Source organism: Anarhichas minor, unplaced genomic scaffold (assembly GCF_050575085.1).
Source record: "Anarhichas minor isolate MPS153535 unplaced genomic scaffold, ASM5057508v1 ptg000014l, whole genome shotgun sequence".
Taxonomy (NCBI): Eukaryota; Metazoa; Chordata; class Actinopteri; order Perciformes; family Anarhichadidae; genus Anarhichas; species Anarhichas minor.
The window spans coordinates 8,007,337-8,031,968 of NW_027466460.1; the positions used below are offsets into that span (position 1 = coordinate 8,007,337).

At 41.7% G+C, this 24,632-nt stretch overlaps 1 protein-coding gene across 4 annotated transcripts in view; it reads right to left on the reverse strand.

Moving 5' to 3' along the window:
* Positions 1 to 6,982: 6,982 nt before the first annotated feature.
* cxxc4 (CXXC finger 4) overlaps positions 6,983 to 24,632 on the reverse strand; it is a 76,003-nt gene continuing 58,353 nt past the window's right edge. For 3 of the 4 annotated variants that reach the window (XM_076091312.1, XM_076091311.1, XM_076091313.1), the window contains one exon: positions 6,983 to 8,338. In XM_076091312.1, coding sequence (XP_075947427.1) covers positions 8,294 to 8,338 — 45 coding nt within the window. In that variant the 3' untranslated portion in view covers positions 6,983 to 8,293. The remainder of the gene's footprint in view (positions 8,339 to 24,632) is intronic. The other variant, XM_076091315.1, reaches the window with a different exon arrangement.

Below are 24,632 nucleotides of genomic sequence, written 5' to 3' on the forward strand. Positions count from 1 at the left end.
GTTTTGGACATGTCAGGGTGTTTGACGAGTTGGGAGGGAGAACAGGATGCCCCATGATGCACAGAAGTTGTAGTGAGAAGGTTAAGGGTGGATGGTTTGACATGTAAAACACGAAACACTGTAGATGAGGGTTTGCATCCTCCTTTACTTTGTTTGAACTACTAAAACAGATTAGACATTGACTATGTTTACAGGCACCCTCATATTCCACCATTACTCGGAATTTGAAATGGCTCATGTAAAGATCCTATTCCATTTGGATATTCTGAACTAGGCCTTATTCCGAATGGAGCATTTTCCGATTAAGACATGGGATATGCCGATATTATTCGGATTTTAGGAGCAAGGGGAAAAAATTGAATATTTGATGCTTGTAGTCGTTGAGAAGAGGTAGATGAAGAGAATACATCAGGTATGTTGGAGCTACTTTTCACATTTTTCAGTTTAGTTTTCTGTTGTCATTAAAAAAAACAATTAATCCCCTATAGCTACTAAAACACTAAGATATGTGTTATTGGTTCAAACTTGAAAAAGAAAGTGTGCCCTGTCTCATGCTTCAAATCAGCTTTGACTTTTTAAAATATTTAACCAAAAGCGACAATCTTTCCTTAACTTGCACTGCGTGCTTCAAGTTGCCTAAATATAACTGTATGGATATTGTGGGGAATTTAATTAAATACCTTAAAAGTTAATGTTCTGCTGATGTGTATAATCTTTACAAGACAGAGTTGACAAAAAAGGACATTTGCAGTTATTCTAAATCTGTTTAGGCTGTTGCGTGATGGGCACCACCCCGGAATTCAGCCCGCTGACTTTGATTACCTAATTCCTCAGAGATCACTCTGAGACGCTTGCTGCCAGAGGCGTTGACATGATGTGGAGAAATGTTACCAGCCGTCACGAAACCTACCGCCCCAATCAATCAATCAGCATGCTTACACCACTCTGTATGTGTTGTTGTGTGCATAAGTGTGTGTGTGTGTGTTTGAGCATAGCGTTTACCCATTTGCTCTCTTGGGTCGGCATAGGAAAAGGAGTGGCAGGGAGATCCTAAATGCACCGTCTTCGTCATTCATCAATTACTGCACCCAGGAAGGTTGTGCCTGTCATCATGAGCAGATGGTGTCTGTGCATGTGTGTGTCTCTGTGTGTGTACATACTGTATATAACCTGTACTATACTGTGTGTTTGTGTGTGTGTGTGTGTGTGTGTGTGTAAGACAGGGTAAGTGTGTCTCTACAAATGTGAGAGACTGAGAAAGGTGATGACAGAGACAGAGACAGAAATACATGGGATAGAGATGTACAGGTGTGTGATGGAGATATGTGCAGGTGTGTTACATTGGGAGAAGTGGGGGAGGGAGCTGGCGGGCTCGGCTGTCTCACTGTGCCCGGTGATGGCTGCAGGATAACTAATCAATCTACACCTGCATTGGAGAGAGGGAGAGAGAGAGGGGAGAGGGAGGGAGGAAGTTCATTTCAGCCTTGTGCCTTGCTAGCATATCTGAAAACCCTGTTAGTGTGTATACCCACAGACTGAAAAGTTTGACTTTATTTGATTGAATTTCTTCAGAAACGTCCGCTTTTATTATTGTTGCCTATGGGGAATTTCTTCATCTCAAAAAATCTGGACATTGGTCACGATTGTAGAAACCAGCACTTATTCACTCCATATATTCCAAATGACTAAAAATCTCTCAGGGTGCAACAAACGCAGTGAACTGCTTTGGAAGCACTAAACATTTTCGAAACAAGTGGACAGCTAATGTAGCTTGTTGAATGGCCTTATAGAGATATTAAAAATAAATAAAAATACACACACACAATACACTGTCTTGCCACAGATTCTGTGTTACAGTTAAGGAGAAGATTTCATAGATGAGCTCAGACAAAACAGCCCTAGAATCCAATTGTCTTCCCTCAAACTTTTAGAACTTTCTAAATCTACTTTCCACCCAAATGTTGCTTGTGCAAATCTTGCCGCTTCCTTCAGTGGGGAGATGTTTTTCTTCTCCCTCCTGCTCTTAACTGTGTACCAGCGGTTCTAGGGGCTGTCATATTGCATCAGCGCTCTGCTGATTACTTCCACCTTGTCTCCCTCGTCAGGAAATGATTCTGACACGCACTCACACCCTGCTTTCTCTGCATCAATATGCGTGCGATGGAAAAACTGCAGACAGTAAATAAATAATGAAAGACAAGGTAGGGAAGAGGGGAGGGAGGCTCTACGTGTCTTTCTTTCTCTGTCTCCTTCTCTGTCCTCTGTGTGTGCGCGTGACTCAGTGTGGGAAAGTGTTATGTGCATTGTGTAAGGGGATGTAAGTATGTGCAAATATACAGTCGGAGATGGGAAAGGGATTTATTCAATATTCAACAATTCAATTTATTGAAGGGGTTGATAGAATGATGAACGTTGTAGAACTAAATATGCATTCATTTAGTTTTTATTAAAGTGACAGGTTTCTTATAGGACATTTCACTTCCGTTAGTCAACGTTCCCTCAGTATCGCTTTCATTTTTTGATAGAACGTGTCCTGTTTTAGCGCCTCCCCGCAGGAAGGTGTGTGGATTTTCCACTGCTCAGTGCCAAGAAGTATGCCAGTAGATTGAGGGAGCATTCTCAGTCAAAAACCCTAAAGGGATAATCACAGAGACTCTGCATTTATGTGGAGGACACAGAGAGGGTAAGCCCATCTGATTGGCCCGCTAACCCCTGGCACGCAGTGGCACGAGTGGCATCACAGAAGCCGGTTTTCATGTCGGAGTTTATTTAAGTGACAGCTGGACACAGGATCTTGGGATGGTCAAGGGAAAACTGATATTTGTGTTTCCTTAGAATTTAGAAACCATCCATCTCATACAATAATAACTTTGTCGCGTCAACATGACAAGTACAGTTTCAAATTGAAGTCCAGTGGTAATGACGTGATGGCACAACATCCTAATTTAGGATTTCTTTGTCAGAATGTCATTTCAGCTTTCTGCTCTCCAGTTGATCGAGTGATTTTATCTCCAAAAACGTGACCATATTTAGCTTTTCTACACTAGTTCATGTTGGTGACCAGGGGCGTCGTTAGGCCTATTTTAGGGGGGCTCAAATTTCACTATGACCCTGAAATTCTGTCTCTTGTGTTATCATATACTGAATGCAAGTAAAACTACAGAGCAAAATCACACTTTCTGATTGAACCAATCTATGAACTGTCTGAAATAATGGATATCCGCGGCCCCAAATGGGCCCCAAAAAAAATTGCCGCAAACATGCCACTCCCCTTGGGGCTAAGCCCCCCCTTTCTTTGTATCCTAGAAACGCCCCTGTTGGTGACTAACTGTAATCATCAGCAAACTTCATATGTGTGTGCACATTTGTGTGTGTGTGTGTGTGTGTGAATACAGTCAGGTTCAAATTGAGTTCGCAGCTAAAAAGTCTTATTTCAGCATTTATTGAAAACGAATGCAATATTATTTGTCAAATGATACTTCCCTAACAGGATTACATCATTCCTCACTAATATGGCTCAACAAGGGGTTGTTTTTTTATATATTTACTGTAAACATTTAAAAATCCACATCGCTCCAGCATTCTTCGAAAGCATCCCCAGAGAGCAGCACTGAAACTCTCAGTGGCATGAAAAAACGAATATTAATGAATCAAGTAAATGACTAGAACGTATAGTACCTGCTATTATGCTGCATAGTGTGAAAGGTGCTCAGTGTATGTTCTTTTAGCTCATTCTCTTGCTTCTCCTGCCCAACAGGGTTTATAGTACGTCCTGTCTGTTCTGGTAGTACAGAGGTTAAGTCTGCCCAGCATGAAATTGTAGAGCGCTTTCTTTACTTTGTACTGTAACCAGTACTGTAACAAGTGAGTAGAGAAAAGCAAAATAACCAGAGCTTTATCTCAAGAGATCAAAACAAAGTTAAAAGGAGAGTGAATATTGGATAATATTCTGATGGGCTGTTTGCTTAGTCATAACAATGTCTTTATAGACTGATGGTATATCATGGCTGTGTTTTATAATGTAGATATTGTTTTTTTTCCCCTTGTGAGTCTGAGTGTGTGAGTCTTCATGGCAAAATGTGGTCCTGGAGACACCTGCTGTAGTGGGAACTAACTCAGAAGCGGTACTTTGCCGGTTTATTTTCTGTCTAGAATTCAAAGATGGACGTGGTCCGAGCAAAAGTTGCTAAAGAGCGATCATCTAACTCCTCCATTGGGCAACTGTGGCGATGTCAATATCTAAAGTTAAGGAAACTGTCTTGTCCTCAAAATTGAGGGTATAGGTTTCAAGGAATATAACATGAGTTGTCTATAAGCTGTATGTGGTTTGTTTAAACATATTGACCCATGAAAACATTGCTTGAACATTTGACCAAGAGAAAATCATTGTCATATTTGTCTTAATTTGTCATATTGAGAGACTATTGAGTGGGGAAACTCTCTAATACTGCATATAGTATAATACTAATAATGTTAGTGTAGCCTGATCTTTATCTGACACTGCATACAATTAACAGAATGAATAGACCTGCAAAAAAAGAAGCTGGTGCGCAGCATTCAGATGTTAATTTAGAGTTTTAATTTCAAGGTTATGAATGAGGCTTTGAACTATCCGGAACCGCCCTTATACAGTTCTGAAATGTATTACCTTTGGGTGAAAGTCCTTGCTGGATGTCTTCACTTTCACCCTCAATTCTTGGACATATCCAACTTATGGATGTTTATCTAAAATTGCGGCTAGTCTCTCATCTTGTGCTGTCAGATCAGGTGGTCCTTGTCCTCCTCCTTCACTTGTTGCCTTATTTTTCTGTTGTCTATTTTTTATCTTTTTCCACAACTTTAATATCAAATTTTTTATTTTATTTCTTTTTTTTACCTGAGCCACAGTCTGTATCTCAGAGGACAAAATATTCAGCTCCTCGCAGCCCGTCGTCTTTTTTTTTTTTAATCATCGTCAATTCTGTGGAAACACTTCGGAGAAGTGTTGCTTTTCTGCCTTCCACCTCCGACACTATTGTCTCAATATCATCAGAAGTTGTTTTTTTATTTTATTTAGGGGTTTATCTCAATCACAACAACTTCACCACTTTTTCCTATAAAGATGTTTATCGGTGATATCCTTTATGACAAACGTATTCCCTTATGAAGAGAAATGCGGGCGGGGCAGTGTGCTGATTGCGAGCGGGCACACCCCTGTCGATTTAGAATGATTCTGATTCACTAACATATGCACGGTTGGAAGAACAACATTTTGGCCACTGCGCACCTGTCATGAATCTGATGATAATTTTACATGTACACTTATTTTGTGCGCAAAGTAAGAACATTTAACCCACATATTAGTGATTTAGGCCCAATGTTATTGTAACAGATAGAAATGACAGAGACACAACAGTAAGTGAGCTGGTTGTAATAAATAAGGTTGGATCATTTTGAATACAAACCTAACATTTTTGTCCTCCTCTTCCTTAATCATCCTCACATCAAATGAGAAGCAAACTTCTTTTTTTTTACGCGCAATTACATACAAAATCAATGCAATGACGAGAATTAATTAATTAAATGCATTTTTCAGCTCAAGGATGAAATTCGCACGACTCAAAAGCCTATCAGCATTGAGATTTTTCGCACGTTGCCACTGATGTCCTGACTTTGATATTTGTACACTAGACATAACTCAATGTATGTTTGAACCATAGACTGCCTATGGTACAAACAATAACGTCGCTGCTGTATTTTTGATGACGTTATTTTGAGTCTTGATGGAGCAGCTGCAATGTTAGCACAGCCTAGCACCCATTGGTCCAAACTCCATTCAGTAAACAAGAAGCTGGTGTTGCATTTTTAGCCATTTATTGCAAATAAATCATGGCAAATCCTGTTTATTTTGGTTTCATACCGCTGTAGTAAATCAGATAATGTATAGCTTGCTAGATACAGTGAGTACAGCTCGGCAAAATTTTCGATGTTATGAACCCAACAGGACGGCTCTTGGTTTTTCAACATTTCTCTGACACTTCTACAACATTTTAAATGCACCAATAGTGGTTATTTCTGCCATGTTTGACGGAACATTGGTGTCAACATGGTTTGGGTGAGGAACAGGGTCATCTCAATGTGATTATTGTCAATTTGCATTAAAGTCATCGTCCAAAACACATAGCCTTGAACCTGTAGACCCATAAGGACAGAGAGCTCACAGTGTATTCCCACCACCCCGCTAATTCGCTAATGTATTCCTGCTACGTCCTCAGCCTCTATCTCTGCCTGTCTGAAGCTGGAAACTAAACATTACCACTGGGGCCTGAGGACTTTAAATCCCAGCTCCAGCGCACAGAGGGAGGTGGGGGGGGGGGGACTGGCTGTCTCTGATGTTATTTAATCTTACCGGCCAGGGAGTGAGCAAGCCAGCATACCCCTGATGCACGTTATCAACCTCTGATGACCAGCGAGGGAGATTGGGCAACATTGGGCAATTGCCGTCAACACTGAGCACTTCAAGTCATCTTCCTGGCTGGCCCTAACCAGTCAGCAGCTCAATTTGGGTGATGGCAAGCATGCTCAGTCAGGGGAGAAGTCGGCCCCGGATGATTTCCTTCTTCTCTGCTCGTTCTCCTCCGCATTGACGCCCCTCCCCACCTCAGCTGCCGCTCAAATGTGCCTCTGTCCTCTCTTTCCCTCCTACTGCCTCCCTCCCCATCTTACCATAACTACTCTCACTCCCCTTCCCTGAAACCCAAAGACCCGGCAATCGCTCAGTTGCTCAAGCTATCTCAGGAGCCTGTCTCGCTTCAGCCCCCCCAAAGAGCATTCCAGCATGACAAACCACATGGGATTTCACTAGTCCTTTAAAGTCTGCTGCCTCTGGGAACCACTCTTCTCCGTGCAACATTTTAGTATTCAAGGGATACGTGACTGGGGAGGTAACCAATGCTGTTACATTCCGCCCGTCTCCTCCTGGTTGTTATTTCTGTTGATGCTTTGCAGGAGGAGAAAAAAAAAAATAGGATTTTTTTTTTTTTTTCTATCAAGTGATCATAATTGATCGCTGATTTTTCCTTTTATTTACATTGGCGGTTTGTTTTTCCCGTCATCGGCAATTCCACCAGATCAAACATTTACTGTCGAGATGTCTTTTACTGAAGTCATTTTTTTTTATTTTAACACATAAAAGCATCACAACAACAATATACAAATTCTTAGTAATCTTTAAAACCAAAACACATTTACACATGCAACAATAGGGTTTAAGACAATGAGTAACTTATTGAATCATTTTGTTTTTGGAATGTGTTAACATTACTCTGCAGGAGAAACGTCCAGACTATCCCCTAGCTCCAGAACAACATCTGATATGTCAAATATGTGTAGTGTACTGTAATTCATTCTAAATTTGAATGTTTTCAACATAACATACAGTTCTTTTACTGGCATTACTCTCTACCTTTTAGACAGTTACAACCTTTAGTGAAAGAAAAAAAGAAAGGTTTGAAAGCCTATGTAGTTCTGTTAAAAATGTACTTTGAGAAGATGACCTCCAGACAGCAGTCTGACTCATAAATGTGGGGTGCTGCCACAATCAGATGACGCCCAATTGGATTTTAAAGAAGTGCAACTCATCATACAAGACAATGTGCCCTGTTCTGCAGTGAGTCCACTCAAATGAGGAAACATGTCAACAAGTCCGTCACAAAAGCCCTGCTGCCGTCCTTTCCGTCATCATTCTCAACGAGACACATCACAGTGCCAGGGACGGTCTTAACATTAGCGTAGTGTTTCAAACATGGGTTTCAGATGAAATAAAAGACAAAACTAGAAGATGACTCAGTTTAATAAAATAATTCAAGTCAAAAGAAATGAAAGGTTGAGGAATAATCAACAGAATAGATTATTGCTCCAGAGTAAAGTGTGTTGTGTTTGTTATATCATCAATCCATGTGGCCTCTTCGGTTTGACGGAATCAGAATGATTGTATGATTGTCTGTTTGAGTCCTTTACATAGGATTGGCTGTAAACCTACAGCCACAACACTGAAAACACATTTATAGACACCAAAAATATACATTATGATACTGTCAAAAGGTACAATAATTACACAGAAAAGGAAATTACAGAGTTAAAACAACACCATTATGTTTTCATTTATCTTTTTGTCTGTCCACTTTTCTTCTCTCGTCCTCCCCAAATGTGTTGGGCGCGTTGGGCTCCGTGAAGCCATCAAGAGCTCCTGGCAGAGAGTCAAGAGTCCCACCTGCCCTCCTGCGGCTGGATGGGGCAGCCATGGCTCTCCACTCTAAAAGAACCACCGAAAAGCTTCCCCGCTGTTGACCGGCGTCCTCTATGGGAGACAAAATGCGAAGGACACAATTTAATTTCCAGATTTCAAGGTCATGCCATTGTCATGTCTGTGTAAATCACAAAAAGAAAAGCATACACAGATTCAGAAATTACAGGCCAATTTGGAAGCCAATAATCAATAGTATTCGAATCAGAACCAGGATAACGGCAGTTTGAAATGGCAATGGACATTAAGTAAAGAGAAAACCCAGAAGGGCACTTAAAGCGACTATAAAGCCCAACCACCAAACCAAGTATTTCATCAAAGAGCCAGCCAAGGTGATTACATCCACGTCCCACCCACACCCAAATAATCATTACGCTGGATAAAATATTCAATACAAATTCCCAAGAAGCAACAATGAGGCATTTAATTACTGTGAGCTCCAGCCGCAGTGAGGGGGAACAGTGCATCATTTCAATTTGAGCCCGCGCCAGCAGCCGCCCCTCCTCCTCCTCCTCCTCCTCCTCCTCCTCCTCCTCCTCCCCAAAACCTCTATGGCAGAGTGACAGCCTCTCCTTTCCCAAACCCATTTGGAAGTCAAAGACATAAAATACTGAAGTCCCCCACCAATCCCCATGACCAATTAGCAAATTTTTGATTATTTTTTTTTTTTCTTCGCGCTGTTGACAGGGGGGGAAATAGTGCATAATCACAACTAAAATCACTTTAGTCTGAGTGGAGGGCAATTTGACATTTTAATACAAAGTGTCATCTGTGGCTCCTTAAAGGCATGCTGATGAGAGCTTTAGGACCAGACTCCTACACTCGGGCGTATACTGTTGATTGACCAGATGTAAGCATTATTTACATTGTACAGAAGGGATGGGCAATAATTTAGTATTAACCTAGATCAACTTTTCGGTGGATTGATATATGATCATATCATGTCACTTTTTTTACAAAATGATGTTGCTTGAAGGAATTATTCGAAGCAGTTGTAATGTAAAAAAATAAACACAGTTATACAGTGTGGGGAGATCTGTCTTATGCATAAGAGTAGAGCTATAACAACGAGCCGATTAATCAATTAGTTGATTGGCAGAAAATTAATGAGCAACAATTTTGATGATTATTTAGCTGCTCAAGACATTTTTCACTGAGAATTAAAATACCACAGATTTGCTGATTACAGCCTCTCTCAAACGCAAATACTTTACGCTTTTTTGTGGAGTGTCTTTTTTACATTTGAGTTGGAACTTCTGGAAAATGTTGTCAGTTGTACAACTAACATATTCATAAATAGCTGTTTCAGATCTCCCATGTAAACAAGAGAGGAAATACTTACAAAGTGGTCAAAAAGAAACACCTGTGTTTATCAAACCTCCAACAACAACAACAACGACAAATCATGAGCCACACTAGCTGGAAGGTTAATAATCACAAGTGTGCAGTCATTAGGTATAAAACAGCAGATGATGCCGAGATGATTTTAGGACTTCCTATTCTCTGAAGGGAGGGAACCTAAACTCCATAAGGGTCTGCATGAAGACAGGTGCTGGAGCCTATGTGTGCACTGTAGCAACCATTTACCATTTTTCACACCACATTAAGCAGTTGCTATTATCCTTCCAAGTGAATAATGGAGGGACCCAGAACAGCAGGATACCATCATCACCAATTTAAAGCCCCGAATGAAATGAAACACCATCACGCTTTGAAGGGTCAAGACGCTCTCACAGATCTGATGTTTTCTTTTTTTGCTTAATTGCAATGAGCCGACGCCTGCCCCCTTGTTATGTCATTGCAGAGCTATTAATTGTCTTTTTCTCGTTTTGGGAAGTATTTAGGCTTTTTTGAATACATTGCCATGTACTTTCTGCTTTTTAAGACATTTGATAGTGAGAAAAACAGAAAGGATGAGTGAGTGGCATGAAACAAAGGTGCCCGATTTGATGATGGTTACGTTGTGAGTTTTCTAATCGCCTGAAACCCCAGAAAACATTGAGAAAAATAAGTTTTATTGATACATTTGAATGTGTTTGTTGTGATCCTATGTGGCTACCATAGGTGTACTGTAGATTAACAGTGAATAAGTCTCTTTAGCCATTGTTTCCCTCCAGGTCCCCTTGTTATTTTGCATACCCTCATTGATTAATTGATAAATGCAGTGAAAACACCTGACAGTATAATGCAATACAATCCAACAGCGTCACAAACTGCAGCTTCCACAATGACCATGCATTTGAATCAACAGCTCTCCCAAACAGTTTCAACAAAAACTGACCACATTTAAAATGAAGGTAGGGTGTATTGCACGACTGCTGTATTAGACTGCATGAACTTTAACTAGGTGTAGCTAGTAAACTGACAACTGAATAAATGTTTCTCTGATAAAAGGGGTTACATGGTGACAATTTGTGGCAACAAAAATTGACACAAAAAGACGCAAAGCCTGGAAGACAATGTGACTAATCTGCAGTTCAGCACATTTCACGTTTACATAAAAGGCCCAGCCTGGGAACCCCAACAAACACAGTACATATTACTGCATGTTAGTGCACAATTGTACAATTGTAATGGTATGAATATGGTGTGCACATCCTCATTTGATATGAGGCACTTTCAACCTTAAGCTCTGTCCTCACGGTCTAGAACGTGATGCTTTAAGAGCTGAGGCAAAGAGGAGCGAAAGGGGAGGTGTTTATCTTGATCCATATTCTCACATTGATCAGTCCCTGGTGGAAGTGCGGCTCGCCAGAGACAATAATGACCCTGATCTGGGCACTCGGCATGTCTCTGTTTTGTTAAGTTCCCGCGTTATCGATCCAGTGGGGCTCCTGAGTGCTGCTTGGATTCACTCCCGGGCCTCCTCGCCTCAGCACACTGCAGTGACCAGGCACAAAGAAGGCTCAATTAGCACAGCTCTGCGTTGTCTGCTCCCCCACCAGCATACACCTTCAAAATCACTCCATCAACCACCAGGGAGTGTAAAAAGAGACAAGAATACAGAAACAACAGGGAGGAAGGGAGAGACAGAGAGGGATAAAAGGGATAAAGCGAGAACGGAAAAAAAAAGAGGAGAGAAAGGTGGGGAGAAGGTAAGGGTTGATAATGTTACACCAGGGACACGGGAAAGACACCAAGGTTTCACCTCAAATCAAGACGCTGTGGCAGCGGCTCAGCCTCACGTCAACACCGCTGCCTCTGCAGCAGAGCATACATAACAACCTGGCTACAACGACACACCGAGGGAAAGACAATTTCCCGCTCTGGCAATGAATGCACACGACCGAGTATTGAACTGACTGGAGGAGGAGAAAGAGATTTCTCCAGACCTCAAATTAACCCCACCACACCAGCACAGTAGGCAGTGTATTCTGAGTGTCTGCCGGTGGCTTTCGTTGATAACGGCACAGTAAAACTGACGTTGTGGAATAATTCTCTGCTGATTCCAGAGAGGCAGTGTGAGGTCTCTGGGCAGCCACGACGCCGTGTGATCCTAACTGAACCTGGCAGGTGCAGTTAATGCTGAAGCCACGTCGTCTGCTGATTGAGACGAGGTAGTAGAAAGACAGGACGTTGAATAAGACTCAAACCGACCGGACTAAAGCAGCGTCTGTAAATGCTGCTTTAACCTCTGCACGGGGGCTCATGCGTGCACACACAACATAAACCACCAACCGCAATCTTAAACACCCAGGTTAAGGCCAATCCTCCCTATCTTTTCCACACAAAGAATAAAACATGAACAGTCCCCAAAGCCCCCGGCCCTGGCCCTCCTTTCCCCTGCAGCCTTGGCGTCACACTGAGCTGTGGCCAGAGATAAACCACTCAAGACGATGAGGATGATAATGGCAGACGCCGCAGCGCCTCAAAATTCAATCAGCACCGAGACGTCAATGCGGATGAGTGTAAAAGTGAAATATGCTCGCCGGCGTGTGTTAAAAGACGCCGCACAGGGCTCGCAGAAACAACAACAGGCGATGAAGAGGACGATGAGGGGAAAAAGCAGGAGAGGGAGACAGGGGGGGGAAAAAAAAGAAGAAGAAGGGGAGAGAAAATGAAAATAATGTGTCTCTACTACTCTGCTTCCCGGCAGAATCCCACTGGCATTCTGAGCAGCCCTACTTTAACCACAGACTGTGAATAAATTACCCTTTTGAACTCGGGGTGATTGCAAATGTGCCCCGGTTTCTCTTGAGACATGTCTGGCACTAACCCTCAGCTCTATGCTTCCAGCCAGCCTTGTCACAGAGCCCCCCCCCCCTACCCACCCCCTCCCTCCCACCAACACACACACTCAAAGCACGGACACACACACGAGCATGCATAACATCATAAAACTTTTAATTCGCCATAATTGCGGGTGGAATCTTTTTTTTTTTTACAGCCAACTACAAACCTTCTAGACCCCTCTCTTTTTCTGTCTAGGAATTCTCAAGAATCTCTTTATACTCTGAGATAAAAAAATAAAATAAAAATGTGTTGGAGATGAGAAAGTATCCTGGAAAAAAATGTGTAGTGTGGAAGAAAAATCGGAGTACAGATGGAACAGATAGAAGCAGGGCGGAGACGGATATGGGGGAGACAGAAATGGAGAAGGAAGGGAGGAATCTTAGGGAGAGACGGTGGCACTGGGCAGGTTGAATAGCAGCCTGTGAGAGAGTGTGCTGATGTGTTTCAGAATGCTCATTATAGCACATAGCCCATACATTACCCTGACAATACCCATTATTTATTAACTTACAGGCCGGGAACCAGGCCACTTTTCATGACCGCAAATCTTTGGATGCGCACTGACAGGCTGCAAACAAAATATATGTAAATAAAAAACACTGCTCCCCCCCCCCCCTCTTGACACACAAACTGCATTTGACACTGCCCTAGCTGTCTGGACGCTTACCTTTTTTTAAGACTTTTTTTAATTTCACTGCAAGTGAAATTTGTGTGCAAACCAGGTCGGCCTGTTATTCTTCATTTTTTTTTGCCACCAAAACCTCCACCTTGCAAGCGCTAAATATATCAGTCAGAAAAGTCTGTGATCATTTTAATGAAAAATGGCAACATGCAGGGCCTTCCATTATTCTTTTAGGCAAACTGGTGGCGAGGCAGACAAAACTAGGAAGAGACGGGAAAGAGGGGTAAGGAAAGAGCATGTTTCGTCAGAGCCAAGGAGCCAGTCAAACATTCAGTGCCGATCTCCAGGTCTAAGGAAGAGGGGGGAGAAAAGTTGCAGCGGTGCAGTCAGCCTTAACTGATGTGTTATATATTGCCTGTCACTTTATTCTGCAGGAATATTGGGGCGTTGCCAAGCTCAAACCTGGAAGGTATAGCAATCCATCACCTGCACCGTTACAGGCGTTGGTGGGTGGGGGTTGAAATCTCATCTTGAAGCTTGTAGCCAATATTCTAGCCACCCAATGCCGTTTATAAAAGGTACCTCTCCAAGGCCGCTATCACGGACAGACCACTCATCTAGTCATCCACTCTGCCTCCAGTCCTGCGTCACAACAACGTAACGCAAACACACTGCGCAAAGGCTTACACCTTGAGTATTAGATGAATCTACTGAATCATCAATAACATTAATTCTGCTGATAATAAGTAAACAAGTAAACTGACTGTAATAGAATAGGCATTTGCTGTGATAAAATGATCGTCTTGCTTTGTGGCTTATTGCGGCCAAGTCATTTTTTTAATGTGCAGTTCTACACTGTATTGCAAAGCACAGTTACACGTGCTGTACATCACAATGGGTAAAACCACCTCAACCCAAATAAAAAATAATTATAACATTATAGGTCAGTTAACGTTTTCATAGATTGATTTCAACATGGCCGTTTAAAGGGATTTAAGTATATATTGGGACTAAAATATGACTTTTGAGGAAGGTTTGGTACAACAACACTGACTTATAGCCATGCAGCAAAAACAAATACTATTTTTTAACTGATCCTACAAAATGCTCACAGCTAACGGTGTTTTTAATTAAACACTATCACATAGTAGTTAAATTTTTCACAGTTCCCTCAGATTATAATTTTCACAGTATAACTTGCAGAAAATGATAATAGCATTATGAACCACAGAAATGTGGTTATTTTGTCAGTTACAGTGACTGTAGTTCTCTTTAGTATTATGTAAATTAAATAATGCTGAAGACTTTTCTGAAAACGCTGAAACAAATCTCAATTTCTATTTCAACTATGACAAATATTTCTTATTTTTTATTTCTTATTTCTTAGAACCATCTCATCATCACTTCAGACGCACATACGCCACAAACGCACTCTCATTACATACCATACATTCATTTTTCACAGGTGCCATATAAGATGGACTTAATTAACTTTATCTACAAGTGAAAATAATTATGATAAAAAAAATTTTTAAAGTGTTCATACGTATTTAATCATTAATCAGTTCAAATGTTTACATCAACATTTCACTCCCTTTAGAATCAACGTGAGATAAGAATAACTGTGGCCTATAAAACACAAGGTTGATGCTACATTTCCTGTGTATTGCCTACCCTCGCAGACATTTACAAGCAATTGTTTAATGCTCATATTCTGCACAGATCATTGGCGTATTCAATTATCCTTGCAGGACTTTAAGTCTGAGATAATACCAAATTGAGTTGAATACCCTAAGCTATTTCTTTTAACCTATTTTTCCTCTAAATAGCATATGTATTCAGATAACCGCCCCACATCGATATGCTCGAGACACTATGCACACAGACAAAGAACTCGAGAACACCAGGGTTGTGATAGCATTCCGAAACTGAAATACCAGCTACAATCTTTTAATATAAGGCACAGCCTTGCTCCAGGCGTCCATGCGAGCAAATCAAGCTAAGTGTATTGCGGATGTTTGTGAGTAATGAGGAATTTTGGAGTTTTTCGCTGACTAGGCATGGTTGAAGTGGGGATAGAGGGGGGGGGGGGGGGGGGTTGTGTATGATGGTGTTCTTAAGAGCTGTGCCAGGGAGAGGCGGTCACAGGGGGGAGATTAGGCTGAGGGGCAGCGAAGGAAATCCAAATCCATCTCCATCTCAGAAACATCCTAAAGCAGATTACTTACTTCAGTGGGAGAGGGGGAGAGGGAGAGAGGGAAGAGAGCGAGGAGCAGAGGAGCGTGAGATGGATGAGGGAGCAGAGGAAGAGAGAGAGAGAGAGAGGGAGCAATTAGCATAGATGCAATTCTGGCACAGTCCTCTGACTTGATATTTGACCTTCTGCAAGAGTCTTGCCAAATATCGCCTGAGAAGCGCAGACGGACCATATGGCAAAGTGCTGCTGGAGGCTGAGTGCAGTGTGACTCCAAGCATCCGTATGCTAATGGGGGAATGTAATTACAATGCGGTATTCCTGTAGGACGTATATTTTACTAGCCCTCCATAGGAGTGGGTTTGCAGTGAGACGGGCCAAGGCTCAGTGGCTTCAGAAAATAGACTTTTTATCAATCGCTGAGGGAGCCATTGAGTGGGACAGTTGGATGGAAGGAGCCCAGTGTAACTGGGGCAGCAATGCAATTTGTCCCTTTATGAGGAGGTCAGTGTTGATGGAAAGAGTCAGATGTTTGACTGCTTTCCTCTGGACACGCCCCCATCAGTAATGTCACAGCAGATGTTCTCTATCGGCTGCTGACTGCAAAACACCTGCTAAGCTAGTGAGATCACGGATGGGGGCGTGGCCTAAAGTGCACGATGCTTAAATGTTTCAAACCATTGACAGTATTGTTACTCCAGATTTCTGACTTGCGTTAGATCAATATTCATTTATCCTTCAAATCTTGGGATATTATCCAGTTTTTCCTGTCCAGAAGCTATATGTGAACCATGTTGCTTGATGTTATTGGATATTGGCAGTTGAGATACAGACCTGAAACACGGGGAGACAGATAAACACCAAGCAACAAGGTCAGCTGCTGCAATCGAACAGGGGATACTCAGTTACAAAGTATGCATCTAAACCACAATGCCTGGATGCCTGTGAAGTTTTTCATTAAATGTTCAGCATTGAGGTTAATGACGTCATCTTCGACTATGAAGATGTGTCAGTATCAACATACAGGATCACCACAAGAAGCCATAATTGGATTTTAATGATAAATGAAAGAAAATATTTGACAGTAACACTTTACTTTAAAGGTTCAGTAGGTTGCTTGTCACTATATCCTGACAGTAGTACTTAAGACGGATAATCTGTGAGAAAATCGGCCTCCTCCTAGTGCTCCTCATGGCATTCGCAAGATTCCACCGGACCCAAAGGAAATCAACCAATCAGAGAGCAGAGGAGTCTCTAACGCAGCAGTCGAACACTGCTTGTGAACTCTGATCAAACTGACAAACTAGGCCGCGCCGTTCAAATAGGAATCAGGTTTCTGGTACTGTAGAGCCTATTTCTCGCCTCAAATGTTGTCAGAAATGTATTTAAGTGTGTTGTTTATCTGTAAGAGGAGAGGTTTGTGACCCTACCACCATTTTGAAAACAGACGAGCTAAAGCCATGCTCAGCCATGCAAAAATAGGCAACGCAGTACAAACATCTTGATTACTATTTGATCAACGCTGCTTTGATCAGTTTGACAATTTGGTACGAATTCATGAGCAGTGATTAACAGCTACGTGAGAGACTCCTCCGCTCTGATTGGTTGTTTTCCTTTGGGCGTGGTGGAGTCGTGCGTGATTGCTGTGAGGAGCACTAAGAGGAGGCAGAGGAACATGATTTCTTTACAGATTATCTGTCTCATCTACTGCTGTTAGGATATATTGACAGTTTTAGCAACTATGATAAAAGGTTATTTTTTATAAAAGTTACCAATTGAACCTTGAAGTCCCCCGTTTAGCATTTAAAGCGGTAGACAAACATTCATAAAAAGGCTTATAAGACATTATTATGTAGATGTTAGCAGATATATACATCTCCTTACATCATCGGTATTGTGTTTTATCAACCATAAATGTTATAAATGCTAAATAAAAGGACTTGGTAGTTTACATACTGCAGCTCCATTATGTTTTTTCTTTTTATCCATATAACAAATAAATGTCTAAATGCTATTCGATGCAAAGCGCTCATTGCCCATGTAAAATGTTCATACTCAAGGTACTTGCAAAATGTTTACTGTCAACATATTTCATGTTTTTTCCCTTCCATAAATGCGCCAGTCAATCAACACTAAAACAAGAGATAGGATGTGTTGACTTTCAATATGCAGGTAATCTAAATAGGCAAACACAGGAGATGCAGTTCCCAAAATCATGTGATTTGTACACCCAACCATCCATTCTGACCCGCAGATCAAGGATATCACAGTTGTTTCCTTCTAAATGTATTTTGCAAAGCAGATTGGAAGTTTTTAAACTGGTTAAATATTTACAAACGTCTTCATTCGAACTTGCTTGTATGAATAACTAATGCTTATACTCAAGAGCTTTTTGTCCAGTAATTAATCAGCATTTGTCATCAAAATAAGGAGCAATGGCAGAGACAATGCCTTTGAGATGCATCTCTTCTTTTAATGTCTTCACATTGTCTAGTACTTTAATAATAACACTAACTCAGTGCCAAGTTAGAAGAACCTCCCCCTGTAACACAGAATACGAGCTCACACAGTGTGAGAGGTATCTAGGCTAAAAAGGGAGCGAATTTCTGCCGCTGAAATAGTGCTCAGCCTCTTCCATTTAGCATGCATGGAAAAATCCTTGCCCACACACAGACGGAAGCTGAGCCGACCCTCGTAGGAAGATACCGAGGCAGCACCCTTGGGTCAGAGGCTGCCGTCTGTAGCCGTCGGGATCACCTACCTGCTACTAAGTACAGCAGTGCCGGCCTCCATTTCAATTAGCTTCACCTAAGTACCCTTGTCCAAGTAAAGCAATTTTTACACAGGGCTGCTACAAAGCTAACTCTCCTCTGGGAGCAAGCCCTATATTGGAGACATCGGAGAAGATTTCAGGTGCTGCTGAAATTTCTGAGAAAAAAAAACAAAACAAAATGCAGCAGCGAGGTCAATTGAGCTCCGAGACGGGAAATCGGAGCAGTGTGAGCGGCTAGAAGGGCTGGTGTTGCAGGATGGAAGTGTGGAATGAGGGGTAAGATGAGCAGGACACGCGTTTGAGTGTGTAGATACCTGAGGGATCTGGTATGGAAATCCCCAATTTCTCAGCCAAGTTGCAGCCCTTTGAACAGCGTAAGACGTCAGCAAGCACGGCGAGAAGCGATGTGGGTGTAACGAAGCGAGGGCTAAGCGAGGCAACATGCTGCCAGTTCTCTGAAATGTTAAATTGAAATGCAAAGTAGGAGCAGGCCTTCTTGTTTTGAGCAGATTTTTCAGCATCTGTGTGGGAGCCCTAAAACTCAGAAGGTCTATATATACAGAGCTCTGCATATTTACTGTAAATCAACATAATATTTAGGTTAGGATTTGAAAATGCAAACAGTTAAATCTTTAATTGCACTCTCATAATGGAGTTAAATCAATCTGTGCATCAAATTCAGTGAGGAACAAAAATGTCAATTAAGTCAAAAATTAAGATTTCTTTGCCAATTTTTACCTGTTGAGTACAGTGGCTTCAGTCTGCTAATTATTATACAGATCGTATAAGCAACAGCTGTTGATATTGACATGAGACATGAACATGAGAGAAGATACTCTTATTTTAAAATGCGCACTTGACCTGCAACAAGTCATCAAAGGTATAAGACTTAGGATACAGGGTCACCACAATAGAGTATTACAGTGGGAGGAGCTATTTTTGGGAGCCTCTTGTTTCGGAACTAAAGATTATTTTTCCCATCGACAGTGTTGGTAGACTCACAGTGGGAGCATGTCTTCGACTTGGATGGACATGAAACCTTCTCGATTAAATTAGCAGGACAAAGTGGGCAGTGGCCTTGACGTTTAAAAATAGGTCACGGTTAAATGTGTGAGGGGAAACTTAAAGAAACAGCGCATGCCTTGCCTCATTAGCACCAGTGGTGTGCCCTTGAGCAACGCCCTTAAACTCAACTGCTCCAGTGGAGCTGCTCAGTGGCCAGCAGGGTCACACTGTGGTTGTACTGGGCAGCTTCCAGGTGTGAACGTGTGATTGAGGGGGTGTTTCCTGCAAAAGCGAGCTGGACTCTCAGAGAGACTTCACAGAATAGATAAAGGTTAAAGAAAAAGTCTACAAGTCACAGGATAAATCTGAGGGTCGCGAGATGAGTAACAGGAGTGGAAAGCAGCAAAAACATAATTCTGCTACTAATCTGAGTTTTTTACCTCTTGTGGATCACTGGAAAATGTTACTGTTTCAGGACTATTCCAATAAAGCAAAAAACAAGATTGAAAGGGTTGAGAGAGTATCACAATTATACATTGTTTTGTTTCAAAGCCGGAATTATTACACATTGGTTTGACCGTTCATTTTATACTTGTATGTAGACTATATACGCCCATGTTCAGCTCTGTTTCGAACCTGCCTACCGATAATTGAATCAGTCAATCAACCTGCATGACGTGCAGGTCCGCTCAACGCGTAGTTGAGATTTAGGAGGTGTGACCTACAGGTACCCATAACACCCTTCGCTGCGTCGTTTCGGAGAGACATTGACGTTTGTCTTCGGAGAAGCCTGATTCCAAGAGTCATATGCCAAAAAGGTGAGAAACCACTGTGCTAATGCATTTATACTTTATTGGAAAGTCCAAGGCTGTGTCGGAAGTAAGTCTCCATTTGGTTGTATTTAATTTAGCTGAAATACACATACAATAACACTGTGAAGTCAGCTCTTTAGGCGTGTGGAAAAAAATAATAACCTCCCTTAGAAGAAAACAAAACATTATTAATCTAGTTAGTGTCAAAAAAAACGAATAGATTACTTGCAGCAAACTAAAAATAAGGAATTACACAAGTAGGCTTTAGTTAAACTTGACGAAGACAAAAAAAAAAACAAGCGAGATATCGTAAGGAGAAAGCCAGTTTGCAATGTAACATGCTAAAGGCAGCATTTAAGACCGAGCTAATCCAAGCAGACTCCCCCCTGCTTCGACATTCCAGCTCCACGCTGATCAGACGGAGAATCCGGTCCCGGTTTGTCAAGACACAGCTTGCACTCTGAGCAGATTCAAATCATTTCCCTATACTCAACAGAACGCAACAGACAGATCTTCAGAGGAGTGACAACAAACAGCGAACAGCTCGATGGTTTATCAGTGGTGGAGGACAAAGGGGCTCTCCGCTCAGGAATGAAAATATCCACCTGATGTCATCAACTGGTGCATCATAAATCCTATCCCTCGCCCGGGGGCCACAGACTGACTTCACGCCTCTGTGACACTCTCTAACCCCAGGGTTTCTATCAGAAAAAAAAAAAAGAAAACCTTGAAATATCTTTCTGGGCATGGTGTCAGATGCTTGCCATGAAATATTCATGATGTGAGAGCAGAGCCACAATAGAGGAGGTGGCAGCATGCGAGGATTTGACTTGCAGAAACTGAGACGCTTAAACCACATTGACCGATTTCTCCCATCACCAGTTGTCACTCACAAATTCACTTTCACGCCAGTTTCCTTGGATGAATGGCACCGAGCCATCTGTCACTTACTGCCTTTTAACCTATAGATATAAACTCATTAGTGCATCTGCAGACCTGCAATTTTATTGCGCTGTATATTACATTTCATCTGTTTGGCAACTACAATGAGGTTAACAAAGATTGGAGTTTTTCGTTTTCTTTTGCAGCTCAATAGTGTAACCTGCATCAAGTAGCTTTACGAATGAAAGCGTTAAAGGACCATTATGATGTTTTTCTGTGCTTTAACCAGTCAACTCGACACAAACTATGTATACTGCATATACAGGACAATATCAGGTTTAAGAGTTGCTGCCAAAGAAAAAAACTTTTCAAAAGGCACAATCTGTGATCCAAACGTAAACAAAGAGAGGACAGGAGCCACATCACCACAATTTCATACAGTGACCAAAGAAAACAAGTAAACCAAAATCATTCATGTTTTGTGACTCTCTTTACATTCATAATGTTCAAAAACGCAGTCCGATATTTTGAATATATTTTTAAATATTTAATATCTAAATGGTTTAGCAACACAAAAAAAACACGTTTTTCAATCTATAGTATACAGGTGAATACACCTCAAATTAATTTGGTCAAATAAACAACTAATTGGGAATTGCAGTGCAAGAAACTATTACATTTACATGATTCTTTTCACGACATCCACGTTTACTATTTTTTTTTACTCGATTTCTAGCAACACTTGCATCAACAAGGAAGACTGTCTCGGAAGGCAAGAGATCAATCCAAAAACTTAGGATATGCTTTTGAAAAACATTCGTCGGTGATGGGATGGGGCCCTCAGATTTGCTGGTCTATTGTCAGTGAATTCCTCGCATCCGGGTCAGGGTAATGTCCTCATCTTAGGCAACAATAAGCATCATGTCAACCAGACCCATAGCACGAAGCAAGAATGCTGAGCGGTGAGGAAAATGTCGAGGTTTTTACAGAGCAGTTTCTCTACACCTTAGAATGAAGTAAGGTGACTTGATGCCCTCTTTGAAATCAATTCCAGTCTTCTTAATTGCATGCATACATACATGGTCGCAGAATGGGGGTTAATGCATTAACTTCTCATAAGTTGATTAAATTCACTGCCGGAACAAAACTGATGAAAATACATGACTTTGCTCACGCTGTCCTGTCCTGTTGAAGCTCCAGTTCAACAGGACGCCGTGAGTTGTCAACGCTTGACAATCTCTGTCTTGTACATACAATTAAAAGCAGAAAGTCTTGAAATTATAAATCTCAGTCTTGTACGACAGTAAACTATAGGTATCGTATTTATTTACCCATGACCAAAAGTCCGGTTTGAATGGTTAAACCAGAACTGAATGGGAAGAGTATGAATTTGAAGTATGAATGAAAGATGGTATTTTTTGCTTCCGTTTGTTTTTCCTGTCAACTGTTTTAGCGAGAGGTCATATATATTGACGGTATATGGGGAAATATTAATAACGTTTATTTTTGTTTCATGCAGTACTGTGGTTGACCACCGTAGCTCTCTTGATTGGTCCGTAGACTAAAGCCATGATACTGGGCTGTCATAGTCCGCTCCCATACGTCAAACTGGACAACTACCACTGCTACTATTGGAGCACCTTGCTCATAGCAGCGCAGCGAAAACAAAGTCAAGGGACAGATTTATTCTGTTGAAATAAGGTCACGTGATGTTTTTACACTGGGAGTTTTGAGCAGAAATGTTTCTGCCACAGCAATACTTCATCAATTAAATACGCTCCATTGTTTAAATGGCTAGCTTTCACATTCAGATATCTTGACATTTCCTAGCCTGGATTTCAGAAATAGCCAATTCATATGATTTTACTATTTTATGATATTCTTCTTGTCTTAGCAGGTAGCCAAGGTGTTGGAGCTATTACTTTTGGTCCACAAATGAGAGTGGTTTACCAAACTCAGCCCACAATTCGAAAGGAATTGTGACAGTTATATTGTCTGTATTGAAGAGCATCATACTGGCCATCATCAGGATCATGCATTATTTTCCTGTGTAGTTTATTCTGTAGTGTCCTGTGTTTAAGGACAATGTAATAATATAGCTAATGCCTAATAGGGTTTATTACCGAGCCTCATAGGAAGAAGCAACATGCCTATTGGAGAGATTTGGTAAAAGCTGATTGAAAATGGGGAATACCATGTTCAAGAACAAGTTTTCTGATTTGGCTCTTCACATTTTCAGTTCAGTCACTCATTTTGCCACTAGCTTTGTTGCATTTCACTCAATTAGAGCAATACAATTTAATGGAAAGGGCTTTGTACAAATTGTTGCATTAGAGCCAAAACACACAATATGGGCAGACATTTTAAATAAGTCAGGATCACATTATTTTTGTGGCGAACAAAAACAACTCGTTGCAATACTCTGCGCTCATTGAAACCCCACGATGCATTTGCCGTAGACTTTTCTCTCACACTTTTTCATATAGGCTCTCAGTAATGACGAGATACCTTTTAACTTCTCAGCCAGAGTCACCATCAATAATTGATTCTCATCTGTTTAAAATTTAAAGTGCCACACATTAACGTCCTCCCGCACCTGCTCTTTCACGCTGTCCGTCCTCCGCTAGGCTGCTTTCCACCCGCATGTCTTTCTCTCTCTCTGCCTTTCTCTCTCTCTCTCTCTCTCTCTCTCTCCTCGCACTATAATAAAGACAATGGCAATGAGTTTTCTTTCCCCCACTGAACCAGGGATGTTAAATCAAACGGGGCCAGAGGAGGCGACAGACCACATAATGTAAGGCCATCGTCCAGACGCCTCCGATTACACTTTGGCCTTAATTGGTGGCAGTGGCGAAAACGATGAATTCTTTAACGGTGCCGTGCGGTTGTGCCTCTCCAAGCGCAACAACGGCCTGAGGAGGACAGCTACTCGGCGCAAATGGAAGCTGACAGAAAATCCACACGGCACGACCAATCTAGGGGAAAAAGGGCATGACAATGAATAAGGGGGCCCCTGCTCTTAAGCAGCTGAGGGTAGCTTGCAGGGAAGATGTGTATAATTAAGCGGTCTGCATCGTGGTTCAGATGGCAAAATCCTATTGTCTTGACAGGAGCTTAAGGTTGCCCTTTAGGTTGAGATGCGCGGCGGCGTACGGCCTCATTTTTCTTTTCTTTTTTCCACACTCCCCCAGACCTCTGCGACCAAATTAATCTGCAGTTTTAAAGCTTGAATAAATCCAGTAAGTTAGAGATCTGCAGATCTTAAGACTGTCTGTCCCTCAGGCTTTTCCTTCTTCGTTTTTTTTTATATTTTATTATTATTTCTTTACCCCCTCTCCTTTGCCCACAGAGATTGGCTGGCAGCACTCAGTGTTATCTCCAGGGAGGCAAAGGTTGGGGGAGGGGGTGAAGGCCACAGATTTGTCCTTATCTATTCCGAGCACACCTAAAACAAATTAGACCTGGCTGCCATTGCTTATTTGGCGCCCGTGCTCTCATTAAGGCTGAATCCAAGCTATTTTCCTCAAGGTCCTGCTTCATACCATTTTGGGCCTTGTCTTTTATCACAATAGCAAAGGTTTCTAGGCAGCCGTGCCACCTTTTCATCTCACCCATTTCATGTAGTCATATCAACGCTGCACAAAGAGCAGAGGCAGAGAGCGAGAGAGAGAAAAAACATCCCCTTACACTAGGATGCTGTTTTCTTGCACAAGACTTGACGCTGGCCTTTGACATTTGTTTATTGAAAGGAGGAATCTGTTCAATTAGATTTTTGTTTTGCCGTTTTCCTGCTTTTTCTGCACCGTTTCATGATACTAATCAAACTG